We start from the raw sequence: 22642 nt of genomic DNA, 5'->3' as shown, positions 1-22642 counted from the left end.
GAAAAAATAAAAACAAAAACGAATTCAAAATATGAATAACTATTTTTGTATTTTGTCGGCGCTGATACACTATTGGGCAGCGTGCCAACATATAGTAAAATAATTTTAGTATCTTATTGATAGTAAAATAACACTGGTAGTTCAGTAGTAAGCTTACTTTGGAAACATAGCTGTTTGTCCACATCAGAAATATCTAGTCATTAAACATTTAAAAAGGTTATGCAACTCTCAATTCTATTTCTATTTTATCTGCGTTTTCTTTTTTATTTACTTAAAAAAAACTTGTCCCTCTATCTCTATTCCGTTTGCTTTCTTTTTATTTAAAAATGGAACCTCTAACACTAGCGTTCTCTATTCTTTTCCAATTCTTTCAACTTTTCTTTTTAATTATTTAAAAAATTACCGTCTAACAATAGCGTTCGGTATTGTATTCCTATTGCATATTATTGTTCTTTTGTTAATTTTGATTAACTACTATTGTCCTCATTTATTAGTCGCTTTAGATAAAATGTGAGTTAATGTGACTATCCTGTCTGTACATTAATGTATGTTGGGATATTTGTTTTAATTGTCAACATACAGTTGTTCTAATTGTCCTTCTGTATGTCTATGCAGTCGGCCACAGCAGAACCAGGACAGCAGGACAGAAGACTTGGACATGAAAACGAAGTCCTTACAAACAGGTTTGCTAATATATTCACCGTCAAGTTGGTTGTTTTGACAATTACATAAATGTAATTTGACATAGTTGAGTTCTTTAAGCCTGTTTTACTGACTTGCATTTCATTTGTTGCGCAGCACTTGAAGCAACTCAGGCAGAACTCCATGAACTGAAGACGAAATACGATGAAGAATCCACAGCAAAGTGAGTAACCCATTTTCACTCTGACGGGACACAGCAGGAGACAGCGTGGATTAGTGCCAAAATGGCTCGGATTCCTCTTCCTGTATTTCTTCGACTGTCTGCTAGGCGTGCTGCGTCTTTGTCTCACCTTTGCACACACATTTACCCACATTTGCGTGTCCATACAGACACAGACAAACACACACACCCCTTTGATTTGCACCAAAACAGCTCATAATCCTACTGTAGACAGGTTTGATTATGGGGGAAAACACAGTGTGGTGAAATCACACCTTCATTCACGGACAAGTTGATATTCAATAGTCCTCACGTCCCGCCCATGATGCCTTTATGGCTACACAAGACTGAATAATGGATGACACAATCCCTCATAACTTGCACAGATGCTCTGAGTGATTCTCTGAGAATCCTGTAATGAAGGGATTCGTACTATCGTCTGACATTTTGTGGGCGGCGAAATCAGTATGTGCATACGTGCTTTTTGTTTGCGCATTGTGTCTGTTTGCCTTGATCTGGGTCATGCATGTGTGTTTGTGTGCGCCTGCATATGTGTGTTCTTCTCTCCCTGTCATGTGGTCGGGGTTAGGTGGCAATTTCCTTGTCTTGCTGTAACTGAGGAATGCATCCTGTTGCAGAGCGTGCTTGCTGCAGGCTGTTTCGAAGCCGTTCTCTGCTCTAGGAGTGGCATAATTACACTACCTGTGATCAAACCAAACCCTGCCATGACAGACCCCCAGCACTGTACCTTTGAAGTCCAAAAGCCACTTTTTCTAGCACAGAAACCCTCCTTGGGGAGCTGCGGTCGAACCAGAAGGTCAATGCGAGGTTTATTTGAGGAAAAGACACGCTTCTGAATCTACGATCACTAAAGACACGGATCTAACGAGAGATAAATCTCTCATCATGCTTGCGCACAAACATTTGAATATGACTGTGTATGTGTACACAAACGCAAACAAGTAAGACACACACACAGACGCACACACAAGAAAACGCATTGTGTCATTCAGTAACATTGGCCTGTTTCCAATCCACCCGGTCTCTCCTGGGGACTTTTATAGAGAGTGTGGCAGGTAAAACGTTTCCACTCCATTCGATTTCTTATCTGCTTCTCATCCTGGTGCCTCAGCTTTATTAGCATTAACTTGATAACTTGTAAGATGTCAAGTGGCATTTTTTTGTCAAGTAAGAATGACTTATTATTCGCAAAATCATTGGATATGATTTTGCTTCCGATATAACATGAAGCAACATTGTTGGTGTCACAGTGAATTTAATGCACTGTTTATTGTACTTTAAAGACAGTTTGGAAGTCATTCTCATAGCTTTATTTGCATGAATGAGAGTGTAAATATTAAAATGTATTTATAAAAATACTGAGTATTTTTTTGCAAGTGTACGGACACTTATATATATATGTATGTATGTATGTATGTATATGTATATGTATGTACATTTTATTTTCTCTATATTTTTCTTAATATACTTTTATTTGTATTGTATATTGTGTGTGTGTGTGTGTGTATACAATTGAATAATTGAATACGAAAATAGTGTTTTTCTATATAACAATGCATAAAAAAATCCTGTATCCATGCATATTAAATACCATATGATAAATTATAATTGACTTCGTACTATAATACAGTGGTTCCCAAACTTTTCCATTCCACGACCCACCTAGACAAGTGTAATATATTTCACGACCCACCAAAATATTAAAAAAAAAAAAAAAACAACGAGTGAAATTACTTTAAACCTAATCTTACTTAAAATTTTTATGACAGAAATTAAGTATTTAAGAAAAATAACCATTTTATTTTAGAGTACAACTGAAAATTTCACTACAAATTTACAAGTTTTAATTTTTGTTTACTGGCGTTAAAATATGTAGTGTCCATAAAAACGTGAAGCAGGCTCACTCCAGTGAAGTGTGATCTGCGCTGCTGTGTTTTGTTGCATTCATGATCCTTCCGTGTGTGTCGGCGAGAACGGAGCACAATCCAACACTTTTTTAGAAAAGCATAAGAAGCAAAGCAGAACTATCTAAAACAGTTTGGAGATTAAAATAATTGTGAAATAGGTAAAAAAAGACCGATTGAACCTTTTAATGACATTGCTCTGAGACCTTCAAAACACGCAACGCACACGGACTTAATTGCAATTTGAAAATCACACTAAGGATATTGCAGTTCATTATTAATGTTGGTGGGCTATATCGTTGTGATGAGTGGGTTCCCAGTTCCCGCCTCCTTCTTCCTGTGATTGTGAAGATTTTAATGTTTTACACTGGTGCCGAAGCCAGGGAGGAAGGAGGGGCGCGCTGCCGAAGATCCTTCGCCGCTGGGGTGAATCCGCAGTGCCATCGAGCAGGGCGAAGGAGTCTGCCGCCGAGGGTGCTCGATGTGGTGGGCTGGAGTGAGTTGCCGGGGGGGGGGGGGGGGGGGGCGAACTCACTCCAGCCCACCGCCTCGATGACTCCTTCGTGGAAAGAGGTGGGAACCGGCGGACAATCAAACAAAGTTTTAATAACCAAATAAACACAAAACAGCGCGACAGCCCCTCTCGGATGACTGCCGTGCACAAATAAAAAACAAACACAAAATAAAACCCAGGCCTGGTCCTCTCTCGTCCTTCACTGTCATCGCTCCTCTTTTGTATCTTTCCGATCTCCTCCGTGGTTCTTGAGACCGGTGAGTGTTGCTCATTTCCCAATCACTCCACCGGCCTAGCTCTGTTCCCATGGCACTAGGCCCCGCCCCACTCGTCACATTCGTGCAGCCCTAGACTGAACTGTGTTAGTGTCTGTGTGTCATTGAAACGCAAAATTAGCTGCAGCCAAGTGACTTTGTGCGACCCACCTTGTTCCATTCCGTGACCCACGAGTGGGTCGCGACCCACAGTTTGAAAACCCCTGCTATAATACATAAAATTCAGTATTTAAGCGCCCGATCCAAAAAGTGCCATTTATTTTGCATATTATGCTTGTGTATCTGTAGAAGTCATTTCAGAACAAATTTATATGTAATTTAATGTGTGTGTACATAATATTTTCATGATTATGCATTGTTATAAAAATAATCACTTAAAGGTGCAGGTTGTAGGACCTGCCACGAGAGGGCGCACTACCAAAACAATATCAATCGCGTGGTTTGATGATGCTAAGAAGGAGCATGGAATGATGGGATTTGTTGTCTTCTACCCAACCGCTGACGGCCATCAATCAGACGGAAAGATAAATCATGGATTTAACGCGAGTTCAACGATTTGCGCGAGTAGATTACATACAAAGTCAATGCAATGATGCGATCAGACTATGGATAGTAATAATACTAATACTAATCTTGTTGATCGTTATACAATATGTTTTCTGTAAAGATACGCATCAAAACAGCTCACCTGTCGAGTAAAACACAAGCGAGATCGGCATCTCTTTCTAGTTGAAGTTTGTCGCGAAGCTCTTTCCATCTAGAAAATGCAACACCAATATTGATCCTCGCTCTTTCTCTCCTCTTATCCCAAACTTTTCTCGGGTCTTTGGTTGGCCCGTACACTTACACCAGATCAAAAGTGTGTTTTTTCAAAAGTAAGATATACTCTTCTCTCACTTCCGTGATCTGTCATACGCGGATCCGTTTCAGCGGATGACACAGCACGTAATATGCGCAGTGCGCGCGCCTCTGAGATATGCTAGTCTTGCAAGTTTGTTTATAGGAGCAAAAGAAGCAAAGTTTCCTTACTTTAGCAAAAGAGTCTCCTCTTGGCTTATATCGAAATCCTCCTAAAAAATTTTTTTATATTAAATCCCATCATTTCATCAATATTTTAAGTGTTTTGCTACTAATAGTGTTTTTTGGTCTATATGCTGTACATATTTGGCTTTGTGCTTTAAATATCTGATTTTGCTTAAGCTTGGAAAGTCTATAATCCAAGGCTTCATCGTTGTCTTGTTGTTGTGATTGCTGACTTAATGAGGTTACGTGATTCTGTGCATGTGTCTTTGGTAGGGGATAAAGGAATCCCGCCCCCCATCTAAGAGCCCTTTCCTGGCCTCAGGGTTTTACATGCTCTGGTAACTCAGCTCATCTACAGTGGTAGTAGGTGGATCTCAACGGGAAGGGTGCGGAGACTTTCTTGTATGAGTTTTGCATAGTTAAATAAACATAAGAATGTGTCATGCTCCACAGTGCTCCAGTAATAAGCGAATGAGAAAGGAAGTCCCTCGGCGGGCAGTTGTTCTGCCTTTGATGTGGCCTGTTAGCTCTGGGTGTTCAGCAGGTATGGACACAAAATCCATAACATTGAACGATCATCACCTATATGAACCGTGGAGATGTTTGCGGTCGTGCTTGTTGAAAGACTGCATCAAATAAAATGGAATAACAATTCAGTGCATGCTATTGTAAAAAAAAAAAAGGTGATTTCATAGCTTTTCCATCTAAATCTTACAACTTTTTCAGTCTTTAAAGTGACTTTTTTATCTGCTGATGTAATCTAGGCCGTGTGGGTGGAGAAAACTAATACAAGCATTTTTGATGGATAGTAGAGTTCCTGCTTTTTTATTTATCCAGTTTTCACCCTCTTAACATTCAGTTTGTCTTTAACTAGTCAGTCCAGTAACATCATTCCTATTTTTGTCTCCCATATCCCTTCCTGTCGTCTCACCCTCCCCTTCCTCTTTCTCTTTTTTAGTTCAGTCTGAAGGAAGGATGGTATCAGCTGCAAAGAGTGTGTATTTGGTGTGTGTGTGTGTCTTGGGTTCAGGGTGAAAAGAGGAGCAGGGTTCAGTCGAGCGTAATAATGGAATGCTTCAATTCGCTTCGCTGTTTGTATGCGACCTCTCTCTTTTCCCCTCCCCCACATTCCCTCCCCTCCCAGACGTGTTCACGGTGGAATGTCCGCCTTTCTCACAGGCCCGCGAGGTGTCTGTCGTCCCAGCCATCTATCTTGTTCTCTCTCTCTCAGGGCTCTGTGTTGTGCTGAAATTGTAATCCGCTTCTTTTTCTTTTCCAGCCCAGACTCTGCTCTCATCCCTCCTCAGGACCTCCTCATTAATGTCCTGCCAGCTACAGTAACTACAGCTGGCACAGATACGGGCATCGCCCCATGCATGCCTGCACAAACACACGCCAGTGCTGATACACAGTCATCACAGTCTTTTTAAATAGCATAATAAACTTCAGATTTGGAGATTATATTTAACCGAGATGCTCATATTTATATTGAACTCAACTAATTTTTATTTAACTTAATGTTTTCATATGTTCAAAAGACTGCCTTTAAAAAGGCGTTGTAGTAATTTTTTTAATTTATGTATTTATATTTAACTCATTGTTTTTAACTTGTATTTGTATTTATTACAGTATAATTACATATTTAACTATTTTCTTAGTATTTATAATAGCTTAGTAATATAACATTTCCATTTTTCCATTTAACATTTTCATATTTGATATAAGAAATTGCATTTTCAATACAGTCATGCTTAATGATCATATTAGAATTTTTATTATTTCTATTTAATTTAAGGTTTCCAACTTAACTCAGTGTATTTAACCTACTGTTTTCATATTTAACTCAACATTTGTATGTAATAAATTGTTTTTGTATTTTATTCATTTTCATATTTAATTTAAGAACTCAGCATTTTCAGCATATTTGAATGTTTATTTATTGAATTAAAATAATTAGTTTAAATTAGCTTTCCAATTTAACTTAATGTTTTTATATTTAACTCATTTGTATTTAACAAATAGTTTTTGTAATTTAGTCAGCTTATTTGTGTTTTATTTACCTTTTCCATTTTTACATATTAAGTTTAACAAGTCAACATTTTTGTGTAATTTTAATTGAATGTATTTGAGCTTAATGTTTTTGTTTGTGACACTAGATATTTAGTTTTGCCTCAACATTAAGATATTCACTTTAACATTCACTTTTTCATATTTTTCATATTTAGCAATTGTCATATACATACTTAACAGTCTGACACTTAACCCTATTTTTTTTTTTTGTAGGAAACAAAGCTGAAAAATACATTGAGTTTATTACCTCGGGCACTTTTAGTAATCCTAGGGCTTAGGGTTGAGTTTGTCATGCTGTGTGGCCTGTTGTGCTTGTTCCCAGCGTGGTTAAACTCTCTCTGGTTTCTCCCTGACTGAATTGGAAAGGAACAACATGCAATTAAAGTTGTTTCTTCTGCGATGAAAGTGGCAGGTTGGGTTTTGCAGTGTGTCCTTTACGAGACAAATGGGCAGTAGATGGGGAGCTTACAGAAATAGCAGCCGTGTGTGAGGCCTGTGGAATTGTGTGCGGATGTTGGATCGCAAGCGTGCGTCTAGGTGGGGATGTGTGCATGTGTTATAAAGAGCGAGAAATGGAGAGAGACAGAGTGAATTTCTGTTTGTGGTTTATGTGGGCTTGGCGTGTGTGTGAGAGAGATGTAAACCGTGGAGGAGTGCACTGAGCCAGTGATCTGGTGCAGTCAGGGTTCTGGCATGCGAGAGCTGTGCACACGAATTTCATTGGCTCCCAGTGACATGACCGTCCCCACGGGCTCGCGGCGACTATGTGTTTGCTGTGAACATACCTTCAGATCCTTTTCTCTGTGCATCCTGTGATGTTACAAGCACTGACTCGGATAAACAGCATGGTTTGATTCCCCTCACATCCAGGCAGAGGAGCAACGTCAGGCCTGTTCGCACCTCTCAGCCTTTTTTCGTCTCCGAATCCAGCGTGTTTTGCTTGACAGGGTCTCTGCTGCGTTGTTGGTTGTGTGACATTTCGGAGGGTGGATTTTTGCTCTGTCTGATCCATTTGTCTGTACTCCCATCAGTCTGGCAGGTTTTGAATTACTCCAGGGAACACAAAGGACCTCATCCTACCCACCTGATTTATCTGCACAGATCTACGCTCGCCGGCTGAGTGCAAAGAAAACATTTCATCTGTGTCAAGCAAGACATTTCACCATCCCAGAAGCTCTTACATTGTTTGCTGATTTTTCCACAGTATTGTGCAGATGCATTATGCGGGTATATAGATTTTTCCAAATATAGCTTGATACACTTTAGTACACTAAACTAAAATGAATAGCTAAACTAACATCTCTATTGCTTATACCAATGGTTATGGGATTCTGAACCATAAACCTTGAGCATTTAACTTTGTGACATTTGACCTGTACTGCATTATTTGTATTATAAACAAAAATGATACCTCACATTGTGTGGTTTGTAGAGGAACAATATACTGTTACTTTTCCAACCAGTAAACATTGCAATTTTCATCTGGCTGTCAATAAAACTGGTGAAAAAATTCCATAACCAGAAGTCGCCGACCAATATTTGTGGATCAAAATAATAGAGATTTGGTGTTTTTTGTTGTTGTTTTTTTTAGGTGCCAGTAAGAACCACCTTTAACAACCATGTATTGATACTTTGCAAGTTTTGGAAAACTGTAAAATATGTTTTCTTCTAATTTAATATAACGATTCAGTGTTTTCATATTTATAATTTAATTTTTCCTTAATTTGTTTGACTTTGTTTAGACTATTTAATGTTTGGAATTAACTTTTAAACGTTTCATATTTATCAGTGTATATGTATAGTTACATTTTTTACACTTAACTTAATGGTTAAGAACTTTTTCTAAACCACAAAGCACTTACGCTTTGTGTTTCCTTCAGAAATTGAAGGAAAAACTATTATTGGTAAGGTTGAGTATCTCATTATAATGAAATAACAGGTAAATCAACATCTTTAGTATTTAATTTACTCCTGAACAAAACTCTTGAAAACTCCTTAGGAGATGATTATACACCTGTGTGATTGCTGTCGAGAAAAAATTGGGTCGATGATGTTTGTTGTTTTGAGAGTTAGTGAGGAATGACACTTAAAAATTAGATTTTTTGTATCTCCTGGAGGTCAGACACTCAACAAGAGGAGAAAAAATCAAACCCGAGGGTTTTCTTACCACTCCAGCCTTCAGAAGGTTAAGAGAGGATGGGAGGACAAAAAACCCCACCAGGATAAAGCCTACACTGGCTCCATAAGATAGGGGCCAAATGGAGAAAGAGAGCAAAATGGAAATCTAATGGGCTAAATCTGTGAAATGTCGTACCAGCCCAGGGGGATTTGATCCGCAACAGAAACAAAGACACTGGGGAGAGAGCGAATGAGAGTGAGTTCGAGCAAGACGGGAGAGAGAGAATGGCCTGAAAGAGTTGAATTACAGCCAGAGGATGCATGTAACCTGGACCTCTCTCTCGCTAGCTTCGCCCGAGCGCCGAGTTAACCTCCCCTTTCTGACAGCCATGCTGGATGGAAAAGGTCAAAATCAAAGCAGCTGGTTCTCATAATTTATCAGGCGAGAGACGACCAAATACAATAATCAAATGCAGTAAGTGTTAATACGCTCTATTCATCAGCGGTAGTTCATAGAATAACAAAAGAAGTTGTGTTTATGTGTTCCTGGATTACGTTCGCACTTTTATTTCTTTGGACTTTCCTACATTGTAGTGTGTTCGTATGTACATGATGAAATAATCAGAATAAATGATCTTGCAGATAACCTCTGGCCTCCCGGTTCGAGGTGATGCAGAACATGCTGGATTTGAAGGCTGAGCTCCAATGGGAGTTACGCATGTCTCACGCAGTTCTCGTCCTTATCTTTTCATCGTTAAAGTGGACATATCACGGATTTAATTTTTTGGTCTTTTGAAATTAAATTTCTATGAAGAACGTTGATGAACTCTAATATGCAAACCTCCCACTTGAAACATAAATATAAATATAACAAAAATTGCTACCAACAGTTCACGACAGGTCAGCCAATCACAGCAGAGCTCATTTGCATATAGAATTCAAAGATACAGTAGCAAAAACAGGCTGTTTATATGTTAGGGTCAAAGAGAGAGCGTTACACTAAATTATGATTGTTTTCAGTGCAAGAAACCTTGACTAATGTTAATGAATTCAAGTAAAGACAGAAAATACTATGAAAGTGTCGAATATGGCCCCTTTAAGGTCATCATTTAATGTGTTTTTACAGTGGGGCCCATAAAGGAGGGAGTGAACATGAGCTGACGAGAGCAGAAATGAGAGGAGATTAGGTTATGCAGGTTCACAATCATGTGTGTGAGCAAGAGAGAAAGAATGAGTGCCTCTTTACACTGTATTTAAGAGGGATTGTATTTTTGTATTCAGTGCCGTGACGAGATCATGACACTGTTAATGCATAAAATAAACCTCTGATCTGCAGTCTTTAGGTTTAAAGGAGTATTATATTCCATAATTCCAAAATCTGTGATGATCTTGCATTATTTAATGATTTATATTTAACTATTTGGGTTTGGTAAAGCTCAGAGGGAAAGAAGCTAGCTAAATATGTTAAATAATAAATATCTACATTATTGAACATTTTAGTTTTTAAAGGTGAAGTGAAATTGCAATTGGCTATATTTAGTTTCCTTAAATGTGCTGGTTCATATTATGAGAAATTAATCAGTGCACATAATATCAAAAAAAAAAATTGCAGTCTATTTTAATAGATGTTTAGACATTTTTTTTAGTGCCATTCTGGTGTGTAATGGCCATTTTTCATAATACAATTAATTCCCAGTGAGTAAAAAAAAAAAAAAAGTCCCGTTCTATTGTTGAATATTCTGTTTCACTTTGAAATGTCACATTTTAAAAAATGGGGTTTCACATTGATGTTAGAAAGCCATCATGTAATTGGAGTGAATAATTTAGTTTCAATAATAATTTGTAGTAGTACTACATAGTATTCTCTTTACTTTTTTTTTTTTTCGCCACAATGAAACTCCAATGCAGTATCAACCATGAGATGCCAGAGTCACGTGCTTAAAAGTGCGCACAAAGCCGAGTTAAGCTCATCTGAATCATTAAACCAAATCGCCTCTAATTAAGCTTGGCTGTTGAATTAATTTCAGCTGTGCTTGACTCCTCTCAGTTTGCAGTCACATGGTCAGAAATGTCAATGGGAGAACCGTTCGAGAGGAGAATACAGTGGGTGACAGAAATACTGCAAGTGCTTTTATCAGATTAAGAGCTCAGTATGTGGGCTAACAAGTTTTACTCTCTTAAAGATTATGTGTTGGTTAAATGTTTGTCGTGTCAAATCCAGCTACAAGCATTAGCTTTGCTGCTTCAAGTGTGAACACATGAGTTTGTTAAAGGCAGTGGTACAGAAATAGCTACTGTAGTGAGTAGTAACCTAGCAGTACACATGCTATAACACATTATGTGTGAATGTTCTGAGTTTGGTAAAGACTGTTTTACAAAATCAAGCAAAAAATAAACAGATTAGTCAAATTTGTAGCTTAGTTGTTGGAATACAGGCTACAACACATTATCATGTGTGAGCTATTTGAGTTTGTGGAGATTGTGGTTCAGAATCAAACAAAAATGGCTACACTACAAAGTACTAGCCTAGCAGTTAGCACACATGCTACACATTATTTTGGGAATGCTGTGAATTTGGTTTAGACTGTGGTTTAAAAATGCTCTAAGTAGTACAGAAACATTTGTTGTTAGAACACCAGAGACAACACATTGTAGTATGAGAACACATTGAGTTTGGTTAAGATGTGCCAAAATCAAAACAAAAACAGTGGTGTAACTTGGCAGTTAGTATACTTAACCACATGCTAAGTATGTCGCGGCAAAACATCTAATAAAAGAAAATTAAACACTTTAAATTGTCATATGCAAAATGGTTGTCAATTGAATGTTTTGATATAATGATGGCGGTAACACTAAAAGGGTTACTCCACCCCAAAATTAACATTTTGTCATTAATCACTTACCCCCATGTCGTTCCAAACCCGTTAAAGATTTGTTTGTCTTTGAAACACAATTTAAGATATTTTGGATGAAAACCGGGAGGCTTGTGACTGTCCCATTGACTGCCAAGTAAATTACACTGTCAGAGTCCAGAAAAGTATGAAAGACATCATGAAAATAGTCCATCTGCCATCAGAGGTTCAACCGTAACGTTATGAAGCGATGAGGAGACAAATTGTTGAAGTCGTTATTTTTGTTTTCTTTGTTTACAAAAAGTATTCTCGTCGCTTCATAACATTACGGTTGAACCACTGATGGCAGATGGACTATTCTGACGATGTCTTTCATACTTTTCTGGACCTTGAGGACCCATTCTCACTGTTAACTAGTTACTTATTAGCATGCTTATTATTAACATATTGTCTGTTTATTAGCACTTATAAAGCATATATTCTGCATGACCATATTCTACATCCCTAATAACTTAACAACTATTAATAAACAACAAATTATGAGTTTATTAAGGCAAAAGTTGCAGTTAATGGTTTGTTAATAGCGGAAATTGGACCTTAAAATAATGTGTGACAATAATGCTAAGTAACCGGCTAAACCATAAATGCATAGTACACCCAGAAATGAAAATCCTGTTGCCATTTACTCACCCTCAAGCTGTTCTAAAAATGGATGAGTTTCTTTCTTCTGTGGAACATAAAAGGTATTTTGAAGAATGTTGGTAACCAAACAATTGATAGCTTCTATAGAAAGGATAAAAATGTTATGGAAGTCCGTAGGGATCATAATCTGTTTGGTTACTCACATTCTTCACAATACCTTCTTTTAAGTTCATGCATGTTTGGAACAGCTTGAAGAAGAGTAAATGGTGAAACAATTCCTCAGCCTTGACTTTGGATTTGGATCATGATGTTTTCATATAATAAAAATATAATAACAATTCTAATAATAAAATTAAATTTAACCCAAATGGTTAGCATGACTTTTTGTAGTTTTTTTTTTTCTAAAAGAATGTTTGAAAGCTGTATTTAAGTGAACAAACTCCACTCATTTGAGTTGAATGTTTAATGGGGACATACTGTACTGTTAACCTTTATTGAAAGCAGTTGTGTTTACACACCTAAGCCATGCCATTTGCTGGGCTGAGCTGTGTGCTAGCAGAATTGAGAATATTATATCAGATTAGTGTGAATTAAAAGGAGTCTGAGGCCTATATTAGTGTAATCCCTCTGTTTTAACCTGGGCTTGTCCATGTGGCTGAGCCGTGAACCCACTGCTGGGCTACACAGCTCACAGTCCATCGGATTACTGTGAAATCGAGAGGGCTTAATGGCCCCGCGTGCGTGCGATAGTGTGTATGTGTGTTTGCCATACGGGTGAGTGTGCAAGTGTTTACATGCATGACAGGGTTATGGAAGTCCAACTGAAATGGCTGATCTCTACACAACAGTACACACATACCCAGATGCTTTCATGATGAATGCTCTCAGAACACATCTAGCTGCTCGTAATTGCATATGCACACATGCAAGCGGCCCAGAAGTGAGGCAAGATGCTGATTACCCGTTTTATGTTGATGTGAGGTCTTCTGTTCCACCTGGTCTGTTCCGTCTGTGACCCATTTTATTGCATTGCGTTATGTTGCATCATTGTGTTTTATTGCAACAAACCTGCGCTATCGTTTCCCTCCTGCCTGCGTAAGTAATGTGCGCCTTCATTTTTCAGGGCCAATGAGATTGAAGCGGTGACGACAGATTTGGAGAGAGCCAATCAGGTAAAGGCCATATTCCTCATGGAAAAGTGACTTGTATTTCTATTGTATGCAAATCTAAGACACAATAACAGCTTGTTTAGGTCTTTTATTAATATCGCTGGTCTAATGGACTCTACAGAAGTTGCTGTGCTAGATTGCAAATTTCTTTTATTAGCACACAACTTTATTGGAGTCACATATATACAAGTCCCAGATATCCTAATTCCCTCCATCTGCTTTCCTTTTGGAAGAAATCCATCATTCCTTTGCACTTTTTCGAGCTCTGAGCCCCAACGGCTAAATCTAAATGGATATCAGATCTTTTATGTGATGCAATATAAAGAATCTCTTGCCTTTTTATTGGTTTCGTGCATTTCTGGGAGTCTATCATTTACTGACCTTATGTGTATGGGAAAGCTGATCTGTAGGAATATTTTATTTTATATTATAATATTAATTTATCTCTTCCGGAGTTATTTCTTGCTAACATACTCAAAACTCCCATTTTTTTTCTGAATGTCTCTGTTTGCAAAACACTGTTAAATCAGCTTGCTTATCTAAAAATGATAAACTAAGTTTTTGAAAATGTAGGGCAGGCAATAAACAAACACTTGAGTATAAAGTTTATAATCATTGTTTTCATTAGCATTGTTATTCCAATCAACAGAAAAAAAGAACATTTGGTAAGACTTGTTACGTAGACACTTGGAATAAATTAGCATAATTAAGCTCGTCATTACCATACATGCATAAAGATGATGGTGCTGGATTCAGTGCATCTAAAGGTTGAATGCTTTAAGCAGCTTTAATAATACATTTAACTTTTGAAGTCTCATCGTGAATCTAGCTATTTGTCTTTAGGTCAGGCATCCATTCTAGGGCAACAAATGAATTAACACCACAATCTTTATTTAAAATGAACTCTGTGTGATTTGCATATTCTGTGAATCAACCAACCATACATACCTTGAAACACTTTAGCTTGAATACTTGAGCACTCAGCCAAGTAGGACCCATGTGAGTTCAGTTAACATTTTTTCAGCCCAGCCATAAAAAATAGGCCTGTGATCTCTTAGCTCCAAGTCTTCTCAGCATGGGTTGATATTATGGTTATGTATCTGCGACTTAGGCCATTTTTAACCCATTTGTTCTGTCTGTGGCCCACAGAGGGCCGAGGCGGCAGAGAGGGAGGCTGTGAGTCTGAGGGAGCAGCTCACTTCAGCTGACAAAACCCTGCAACCATCCAATCAGATCCAGAAAGCACCGGAAGTGGTAAGAACGAAACTCTACATGCCTGTATTGTAATGAAAGAGGGAGGATGTGGGAGAGATGCATTCACAGTGACGTTGTAAATTGTAATACATAAACAAGCAATATATTAATATTATAATATTGAGATTAATCTATTAGGGCTGTCAAAAAATATTTGTAAATTATAAAAAAAATGCATACAGTAGAAGCATGAATGTCTGATGTCATGAATGTCTGAAATGTTAACATTAAATATATGAACAATTAAACAAATAATGTAATACTGATTAGGATGCAAATTAGGAGTTGCAAAATTTGTGGTTAATGGTTTGTTGATATTCGAGAATTGTGACTTAGAGTATGACCAAAATATATTTATAATTATTTGTAAAATTGTTAAAAGGTGCATTATAAGGGTTTATGAATATAATGCATTTAAAATATTTTTATTGTGCTTTGCACAGTATATATACTGTTAACAGTGCAGGTTCATTTAGATACAAATTTGATACAACACAGTACTCTGCATCGCACTGCTCAAGAACACAGAGATTTGCCTTGGCTAACAGGAAGTGTTACCATTTACATTGTACAGCACTGTAAAATGTGTTTATCTGTGTGTGCAGGACAAGTCTCTGGAGGCGCTTTCTTGCAGCAGTCTGGAGGCAGAGCTGGGTGCGAAGGAAAGGGAGGTAGAGCGTCTGGCCGAGGACGTTCAGAGACTTCAAGCCAGTCTGGCCCAGCTCAGCGAGACCTCCACCAATCAGATCAGCCAGCTCGCACAGCAACTGAGCTCCAAAGAGGCCCTATTAAAGGTCAGTAAGACATATGTAATATATTATTTAGAGCATAACTTAAGCTTTGATCATGTGTTTAGATTGTTAGTAGTATGCAATTAGTTAGTCCTAAATTGCATTGTACGCCATTACTGTGGTAAAACTGCTGTGCCATACAGCCTTCTTTAATTATGTATAAGCATTGATGTAGAAGGGCCGCTCTTTAGTTGGCTAAACAGCTGTAGCAAGTGCAAGTGAAAGAGCCTGGAGGGTCATTATGGAGCAGCGGCCCATCTAAAGTCACATTAGCACTGGACTCCAGACACGAGCTGTTTCAACTCGACATTTCATGTTGGATGAAGCGAGTGGTCCTGCTCGTGGCAGCAGTCAGATCTCTGCTCTGTGGCTGCAGGACAGGCCTGTAAATGTTGCAGCGGCTCACATGAGCCATGTGACCCATGTAGTGAATGTTTAGAGTTTGAATGACAGCTGGTTGGATGGCAGGAGACTGAGCTGAGACGAAGCCATCACTGAGCCTCACGCGGAGAGACTGCTCTGATCTGGCCTGCCTGTAGCAGACTCAACTTCTACTGCAGAATCTGAGCGTGTGCTGGGAGATTCATGTGCACATACACGTTCTTACACATATAGAATAGTGGTTGAGCAAAATGGGTTTTTTAGTATATAAGTATATAATACCCCTAGTGAAAAAGAAATATACTGATATGTATATGAACATACATCTAATTCATGCTAAGCATTCTACAAATACATTCACGTATTTATGCACTTAATAAAAATACCCTGCAATTGTACTTTTGGTATACTAAACTGGTATAAAGTCTGATGAATTGGAACAACACATTTTGTACTTAATGCGGTCCAACTAAAGATACTTAGTGTGATACTTAGTGAGAAGTGATTGTGTTAAAGTGGATCTATACTTCATCTACTCTTTAAATAACTTTAAAGACTGATGTAATTCAGAGGTCTTACAGACCTCATCAGTAGTGACTTTAAAACACATTTTAGGATTAATATTAAGAAATGTGCTTTGTGCACAGGTGGTACTCCAAAAAGTTAACATAAACATTATAACAATAAATTTGAACTGTACTTTGTATGAAATAATGTGTTTTAAATATATTACTTTTGAACTACTAACAATTTAATGATAACAAAGTATAACTATACTATAAAAGTACACATAATTTGTACTCTTCATTTCACAATATTTACTCATTGTTTATAAATGCAGTATATGAGATGTTTTTGAAACATGTTTTTTATGCTCATCAAGGCTTCATTTATTTGATCAAAACTACAATTAAAACAGTATTTTGTATTATGAAATATTGTTACAACTTACAAACTGTAACTTTTTTAAATTTTAATATATTTGTAATATGTATTTACAAATAGTTTTTTTAAATAATTATTTTAAAATAAATATTAAAATTATAATTATTTAAAAAAAAAGCTATGTAATAATTATTTATTCCTGTGATGTTTCAAAACTTGTTCAAAAATGTATTTGAAGTAGAAATCTTTTGTAACATTGTAAATATAAATACTGTCACTTTTGATCAGTTTACTGCATCCTTGCTGAAAAAAATATTTTTTCCTAAAAAAAATCTTACTGACCCCAAACTTCTGAACAGTTAATGTAATAATGTATATTACCAAATATATTATTTTAATTGAAAAATTCACAATGAAAGAAATGTTTCATTGTTTGTATAATTTATTTCGAGCCCCTTAAAGGTATAGGACACCAGAAAAAAAAGAAAGAAAAATCTGTCACTCTTATGCCATTCAAAAATAGTATGCTATTTTTATTCTATGGGAAATATTTAAACCCTCTATGTGAATATTGTGATGTTTTCAGTATAATATAGTACATCAGTGATTCACAGTAAAAATTTGCTTATAAATACACATATCTGCCTTTTCCCCTCCCCAGCAACTTGAAGAAAAGCTTCAAGCGCAGTCAGACTACGAGGAGATCAAACGAGAACTCTGGTAAGTTCTGAAGCACTAATTCTGTCAGCGCAAATAATCCTGCCGCTTCAGCCTTTTCCCTCACATTTATGTGAATATTTTAGCATTATTACATTATTTTAACGCTGATGGGAACATTGCTTCAACCTTAACATGACATTCAATTGTGTAATACCACAAATTGGCTTTAAGGTGGGCCTAAATAAGCAAAGGTTTTGTTTGGAGTGACCTGACCTGGTGTTGTTTATCCACATACATAATTTAAGACCCTCAGACCATCCTTAACCTTTCCCCACCGCTCCGTTATGCATGTACCATCCTCTCTCGCTCCAGGCCTTGGATTATAAGTTTTCAGTACCTGGTGGTCTTGAACTTTACACCATGTAGTTCAGCCAGCTGAGATATGAACCGCAGAGATCGCCAAACCCTGTCTGCGCACGGACCTTTTATTCCCATATTTTACCAGAAGGATTTTTACTCTGCGGTAATCTCAGTTCTGTTTAATAAATTCAAAGAACCTTCGGTATGCAAGGAGTATTGGGTCTTATTTTTGAGAAAAGCGGATTAAGCACGCTTTGTTGTCGGAGTGGTTTCTGCTCGGGACTGAGGGATTGCTGCGTTTCATCTCCAGCCACAGCTGTAATGAGGAGGCTAACGTAGTTTGCATCGGCGATAACCTAATTGACTGATGTGTGTGTTTTTGGCTCGGCCGCTCGTCTGTTCTGTCAGCGTGTGTGTTGGGAGGCTTCAGGAGATGTCTGGCTGTCCGTTGCATAACTTGATTTTAGGCGTAATATTCCCAATTGGGACTTCTAAAGCAAGTAATCCATGAATAGAGGGTGTTGTTAAGATCTGCGCTGGTCTGATGATCGGCTGAAAAAGCCGCTTTGCTGAATGTATATTGATAGCTTGTTGTCTACTCGAGGCACATTCCACCGTAATATAATGAGTGTTTTCACCCAAAAGGCTTTTGAAAATGGCCCCGTTTAATCCATAGATAACAGATCAGCCCTGAGAGGAGCATGGCCAGGCACACAGGTTAATTTGAGTAACGTGATTGTAGGTGTCACAGGAATTTTCAAATTATGATACTGAACGCTGAGCCAACGCTTATTAAGCAGAGCGGCGTTCAGTTCTTGACCTGAATCGGAAAGCGAAGGCTTCTGGATGAACATTTGTCTTTGTAGTTGTGTTCATATTATTTAATACGTAAACACTTTTTTCACTCTCAACAGCAGCATGAAATCAATGGAGCACAACTCATCAGATCATCACTCTTCAGTACAGGTAACACATCACATTATTATTTTTTCTTCTTGTAATAGTAAAAGGCAGCATGTTATCTTGCTTTTAATGTTTTGTAAATATTGAATATCACGTCATAAATTTGTCCCGTTCATTTCTGAAACAATTTAAATTTTTTACTAATAAATTACTGTGAAAGAGCTAATATTTTTTTTTTTCTTTGGTTTGTTTCTTCCTTTACATTCCTTCTTTTATCTATTCTTTTACTCCTCGTTTCATTTTTCCCCTTTCCATTCCCTTCCTTACTCAGTTCCTTCCTTTCTTTCCCTTTCTCAATTCTTTCCTCCCTAAACCTTCTCTCCCCACATTTTCTTCCCTTTCCATAACTTTCCTTTTGTTTCTTTTTCTTCCATTTCATCTTTTGCTTCCTTCATTACCTTTCTTTTTCTCCTCTCTGTTCACTTCCTTCATCACTTTCTTCAGTTCCATTTCTCTTAACATTTCTTTTCAATTCTTATCTTTATTTCTTTCCTTCTTTTCTTCAAAAACTTTACATTTCCTTCTTTCTTCCTTTCTGCCTTAATTTCCTTTCTTCCATCTTTCTTTCCTATTTTCTTACTTTTCTTCTCTCAATTATTTCCTTTTAAAACATTACATTTATTTCCTTCCTTCCTTCCTTCCTTCCTTCCTTCCCTTCTTTCTTCGTTTCTGCCTTAATGTCACTTCTTCCATCTTTCTTTCCTATTTCCTTACTTTTCTTTTCTCAATTATTTCCTTTTAAACTTTACATTTGTTACTCCTTCCTTCCCTCTCCATAACTTTACTTTAGTTTTTCTTCCTTCATTTTTCTTCTTCCTGTTTTACTTCCTTCCTCACTTCCTTTTTCTCCCTCATTTCTGTTCCCTTACCATCATTTTCTACCCTTGTGTATATTTTTTCTTAACTTTATCCGTCCTTCATTTTAGGACTCATCTAAGCCGTTGGAGATGTTGCTGATGGGGAAAGTCCATAGCCAGCTGTCTGAGAGCGCTTTGAAAAGATTGGCCAACAATGACTTTAGTGGTGAGTTTACACATTATCCATCCTCTTCCGAGGAACATTAACCAACCAGTCACAGGGAAAATGCGAAGCTGCAGCTTATACACAGGAACTGGCATCATTTATTGATTACTTTTTTCCAAACCTAACTTCACCTAAAATGCAGCTGGATATGCAACATGACCTAATAAAACTTTCAGAACTTTATTGCTGTATGACTTTATTTTGCCTCAAGAAAAAACTAATATATATCGTAACAGATCATCCTGAGAGTGACGAGTTAGGTTTGGAGGCATTTGTGTTGTTAAGGTCAGTTCATCCTTTTCTAGAGGCAGCAAAATATTACGTTTTGGCTTGTAGGAGATCAGGTCACCTGGGGCTTGCATAAATCCTGAACGGCTAGCAGAGACCAATGTGATAATTAGACCTGCTCTTTCGACCAAGCTCTGTGTGTGTAAGGTTGGAAATGTCATTACAGAACACCTCTGGACACCCCTTTGGAGATCATACATTTCATTTGCGTTTTAAATGTGACTTTCTATCAAAAATTTTGCATTTTTAAACCTGGCATTCGCTGCTGATGGCAGTGTTGGAGAATCATGTGTGATCGTCGCATGTATCTGTCTCTGACAGCCAACAGAATTCTGTTGCACTAAATATTGATTTTGCCACCATTATATAAAGTGATGCTATTGTTATGGAAGTGCACACAGCAGAGGTGTTTTGTCATGGCAAAAAGGATAACCGTACTGACACCCACAAGCCCTTGCAGTGAACAGTCCCCACAGCATGAGCAGGTAGCCCACGCACAGTTGCCTGGCCTGATATCTCTGGACATGCCTGCTAGACTACAGACCTCAGAGGAGATCAGTGTTAAACGTCAGCCTGTGGCACACACACACACACACACCACAGATTTCCTTTAAGCGTGGAAAGAAAGTCTATGGCACTTTGCTTCTCCTGCTCGTTTTTTTTAGAAAATAACATTTAAATGGACATTTTTAATTTATCTGAGTTTCACTTTCACAATAGGGAAACAGATATAGCTGTGCACCAGAAAAAATGGGTATAGAACCTGTTTTCACTCAGAAATTTCTAGTAAATTTCACACATAATTATAATGAAACAGCAAGTAACAAAACATGACAAAAAATATATATATATATATATATATATATAATTCGAAATACAGTCTCTATATATGTGTGTATATATATAAATATATATATGGAATTCTGGATTGTAATTGGTCAAAAGACATTCTGTGGTCATGTATTTTTGTAGAATGATTGCTTTGTATAAATTTTGTCTTTTGTTCCAGGTAACCAATTTTAAAACCAATAGTTATAATTTCTTTAGTATTACTCTGTGTTCTCAAATTTCAGCATTGTCTATTTATTAAGTAGCCATGGCATAATGAACAGTAAATTGGCCAGTATCCACCTTCAGGATGGTACAAAATCACCTTGCCAGGATTTTACTGTACATTTATCTAAATATTTTTAGCAGCTGTCTAAATCAGTACCCATGATTTTTCTCATCACCCTTCGGTTTGTTCTACAGGATCTGTGGGGCGGAAAAGTAAAGAAACCACAGTGGAAAACCCTCAGCGTCTTCCTGCCACTCCAGTCCCTACCACACTCCAGGGGTCCCCTCCTCCCCCCTCCCCTCAGCTTTTGATGAGGACGGGCACCGCTACCTCCGAATCTGCTGCCAGTGCCAACGGTACCCACCCTTTCTCCCCTACAGGCATCGGGCCAGACTTCTTTACCCCCGGCATGGCCAGCGTGGGTGCCACGTTCCCCCCCTTAGCTGGCAAAATGGCACTCAACTCACTTCTTCAGAGGCAGCTCATGCAAACCATCTACACCAAAGCCCTCCAGGACCCCTCTCCAAGTTCTGTGCTCTTCGGACCGCCCCATTACGCTACAACCAACTCTCTCTCCAGCCCCCTACCCCCTCAGTCAGCAGGCAGCCCAGAGGTTAACGGCCTAGCGCCCTCTCCCAGCCAGTCTGAGGGCACGGGCAGCACGTCGGAAGGGGAGGAAATGGACACAGCTGAGATTGCGCGACAGGTCAAGGAGCAGCTGATCAAACACAACATCGGCCAGCGTGTGTTCGGCCATTATGTGTTGGGTCTGTCCCAAGGCTCGGTCAGTGAGATTCTGGCCCGGCCCAAACCCTGGAGCAAGTTAACAATCCGTGGCAAAGAGCCTTTTCACAAGATGAAGCACTTCCTGTCTGATGAGCAGAACATCCTGGCACTGAGGAGCATCCAGGGCAGGCAGAGAGGTAACTGACAGAGCTTGAGGAAACAACTTAACCTTGTTATCGCAAATGATCTCCCAATGCACGTTTATTTTCTCTCACATGTAAGCAACTTAAACATGGGCACACTGACGTTAGCAGTCTTACATTTGGAGTACATATTTCTTTAAAAGAGCAGTCAAATCAGATACTTTAATAGTCAAATATTTGAAATAACAAGAGAGGGCAGTGATTTGCGATTGCTTGTGAGCCAGCTGTACTCCTTATAGAAGCTTGTTTTTTTAGCCTCAGAGTATACTGCAATTATATATTAATATACAATTAAATGAGTACTTGTGAACTAAATGTTTAAATAAGAACTAAAGTTGCATTTGTGAGATACGAAGTCGTGATTTTGAGGTATTAATTCACAGTTTTGAGGTATAAAGTCGCATTTGTGAGTTGTAAAGTCATGAGATATAAAGTCATTATCGTGAGGTATACAGTTGCATTTGTGAGGTATAAAGTCATGTTTATGAGTTTTTTATGAGAATTTTAATGAATGAAGTCACATTTGTCGGGTAAAATCTTGCATTTGTTAGTTATGAAGTCACATTTGTAAGGTAAAAGTCACATTTCTAAGGTATGAAAT

General features: G+C 37.9%; 1 protein-coding gene across 8 annotated transcripts in view; it reads left to right on the top strand.

Annotated features, from left to right (window-relative positions):
* The window catches only part of cux1a (cut-like homeobox 1a), a 131965-nt gene that overhangs the window by 82474 nt on the left and 26849 nt on the right, over nucleotides 1-22642 (top strand). For all 8 annotated transcript variants that reach the window (XM_059539519.1, XM_059539525.1, XM_059539524.1 and 5 more), the window contains exons 7-15: nucleotides 616-683; nucleotides 799-865; nucleotides 13405-13453; nucleotides 14600-14704; nucleotides 15310-15498; nucleotides 17423-17481; nucleotides 18696-18747; nucleotides 19671-19767; nucleotides 21307-22035. In XM_059539519.1, the coding sequence (XP_059395502.1) occupies nucleotides 616-683; nucleotides 799-865; nucleotides 13405-13453; nucleotides 14600-14704; nucleotides 15310-15498; nucleotides 17423-17481; nucleotides 18696-18747; nucleotides 19671-19767; nucleotides 21307-22035 (1415 nt within the window). The remainder of the gene's footprint in view (nucleotides 1-615; nucleotides 684-798; nucleotides 866-13404; nucleotides 13454-14599; nucleotides 14705-15309; nucleotides 15499-17422; nucleotides 17482-18695; nucleotides 18748-19670; nucleotides 19768-21306; nucleotides 22036-22642) is intronic.

This window comes from Carassius carassius, chromosome 45, assembly GCF_963082965.1.
Source record: "Carassius carassius chromosome 45, fCarCar2.1, whole genome shotgun sequence".
In the NCBI taxonomy this organism is placed as follows: Eukaryota; Metazoa; Chordata; class Actinopteri; order Cypriniformes; family Cyprinidae; genus Carassius; species Carassius carassius.
The sequence above is the reverse complement of the archived record's forward strand: the minus strand, read 5'-3'. Positions and strand labels throughout refer to the sequence as shown.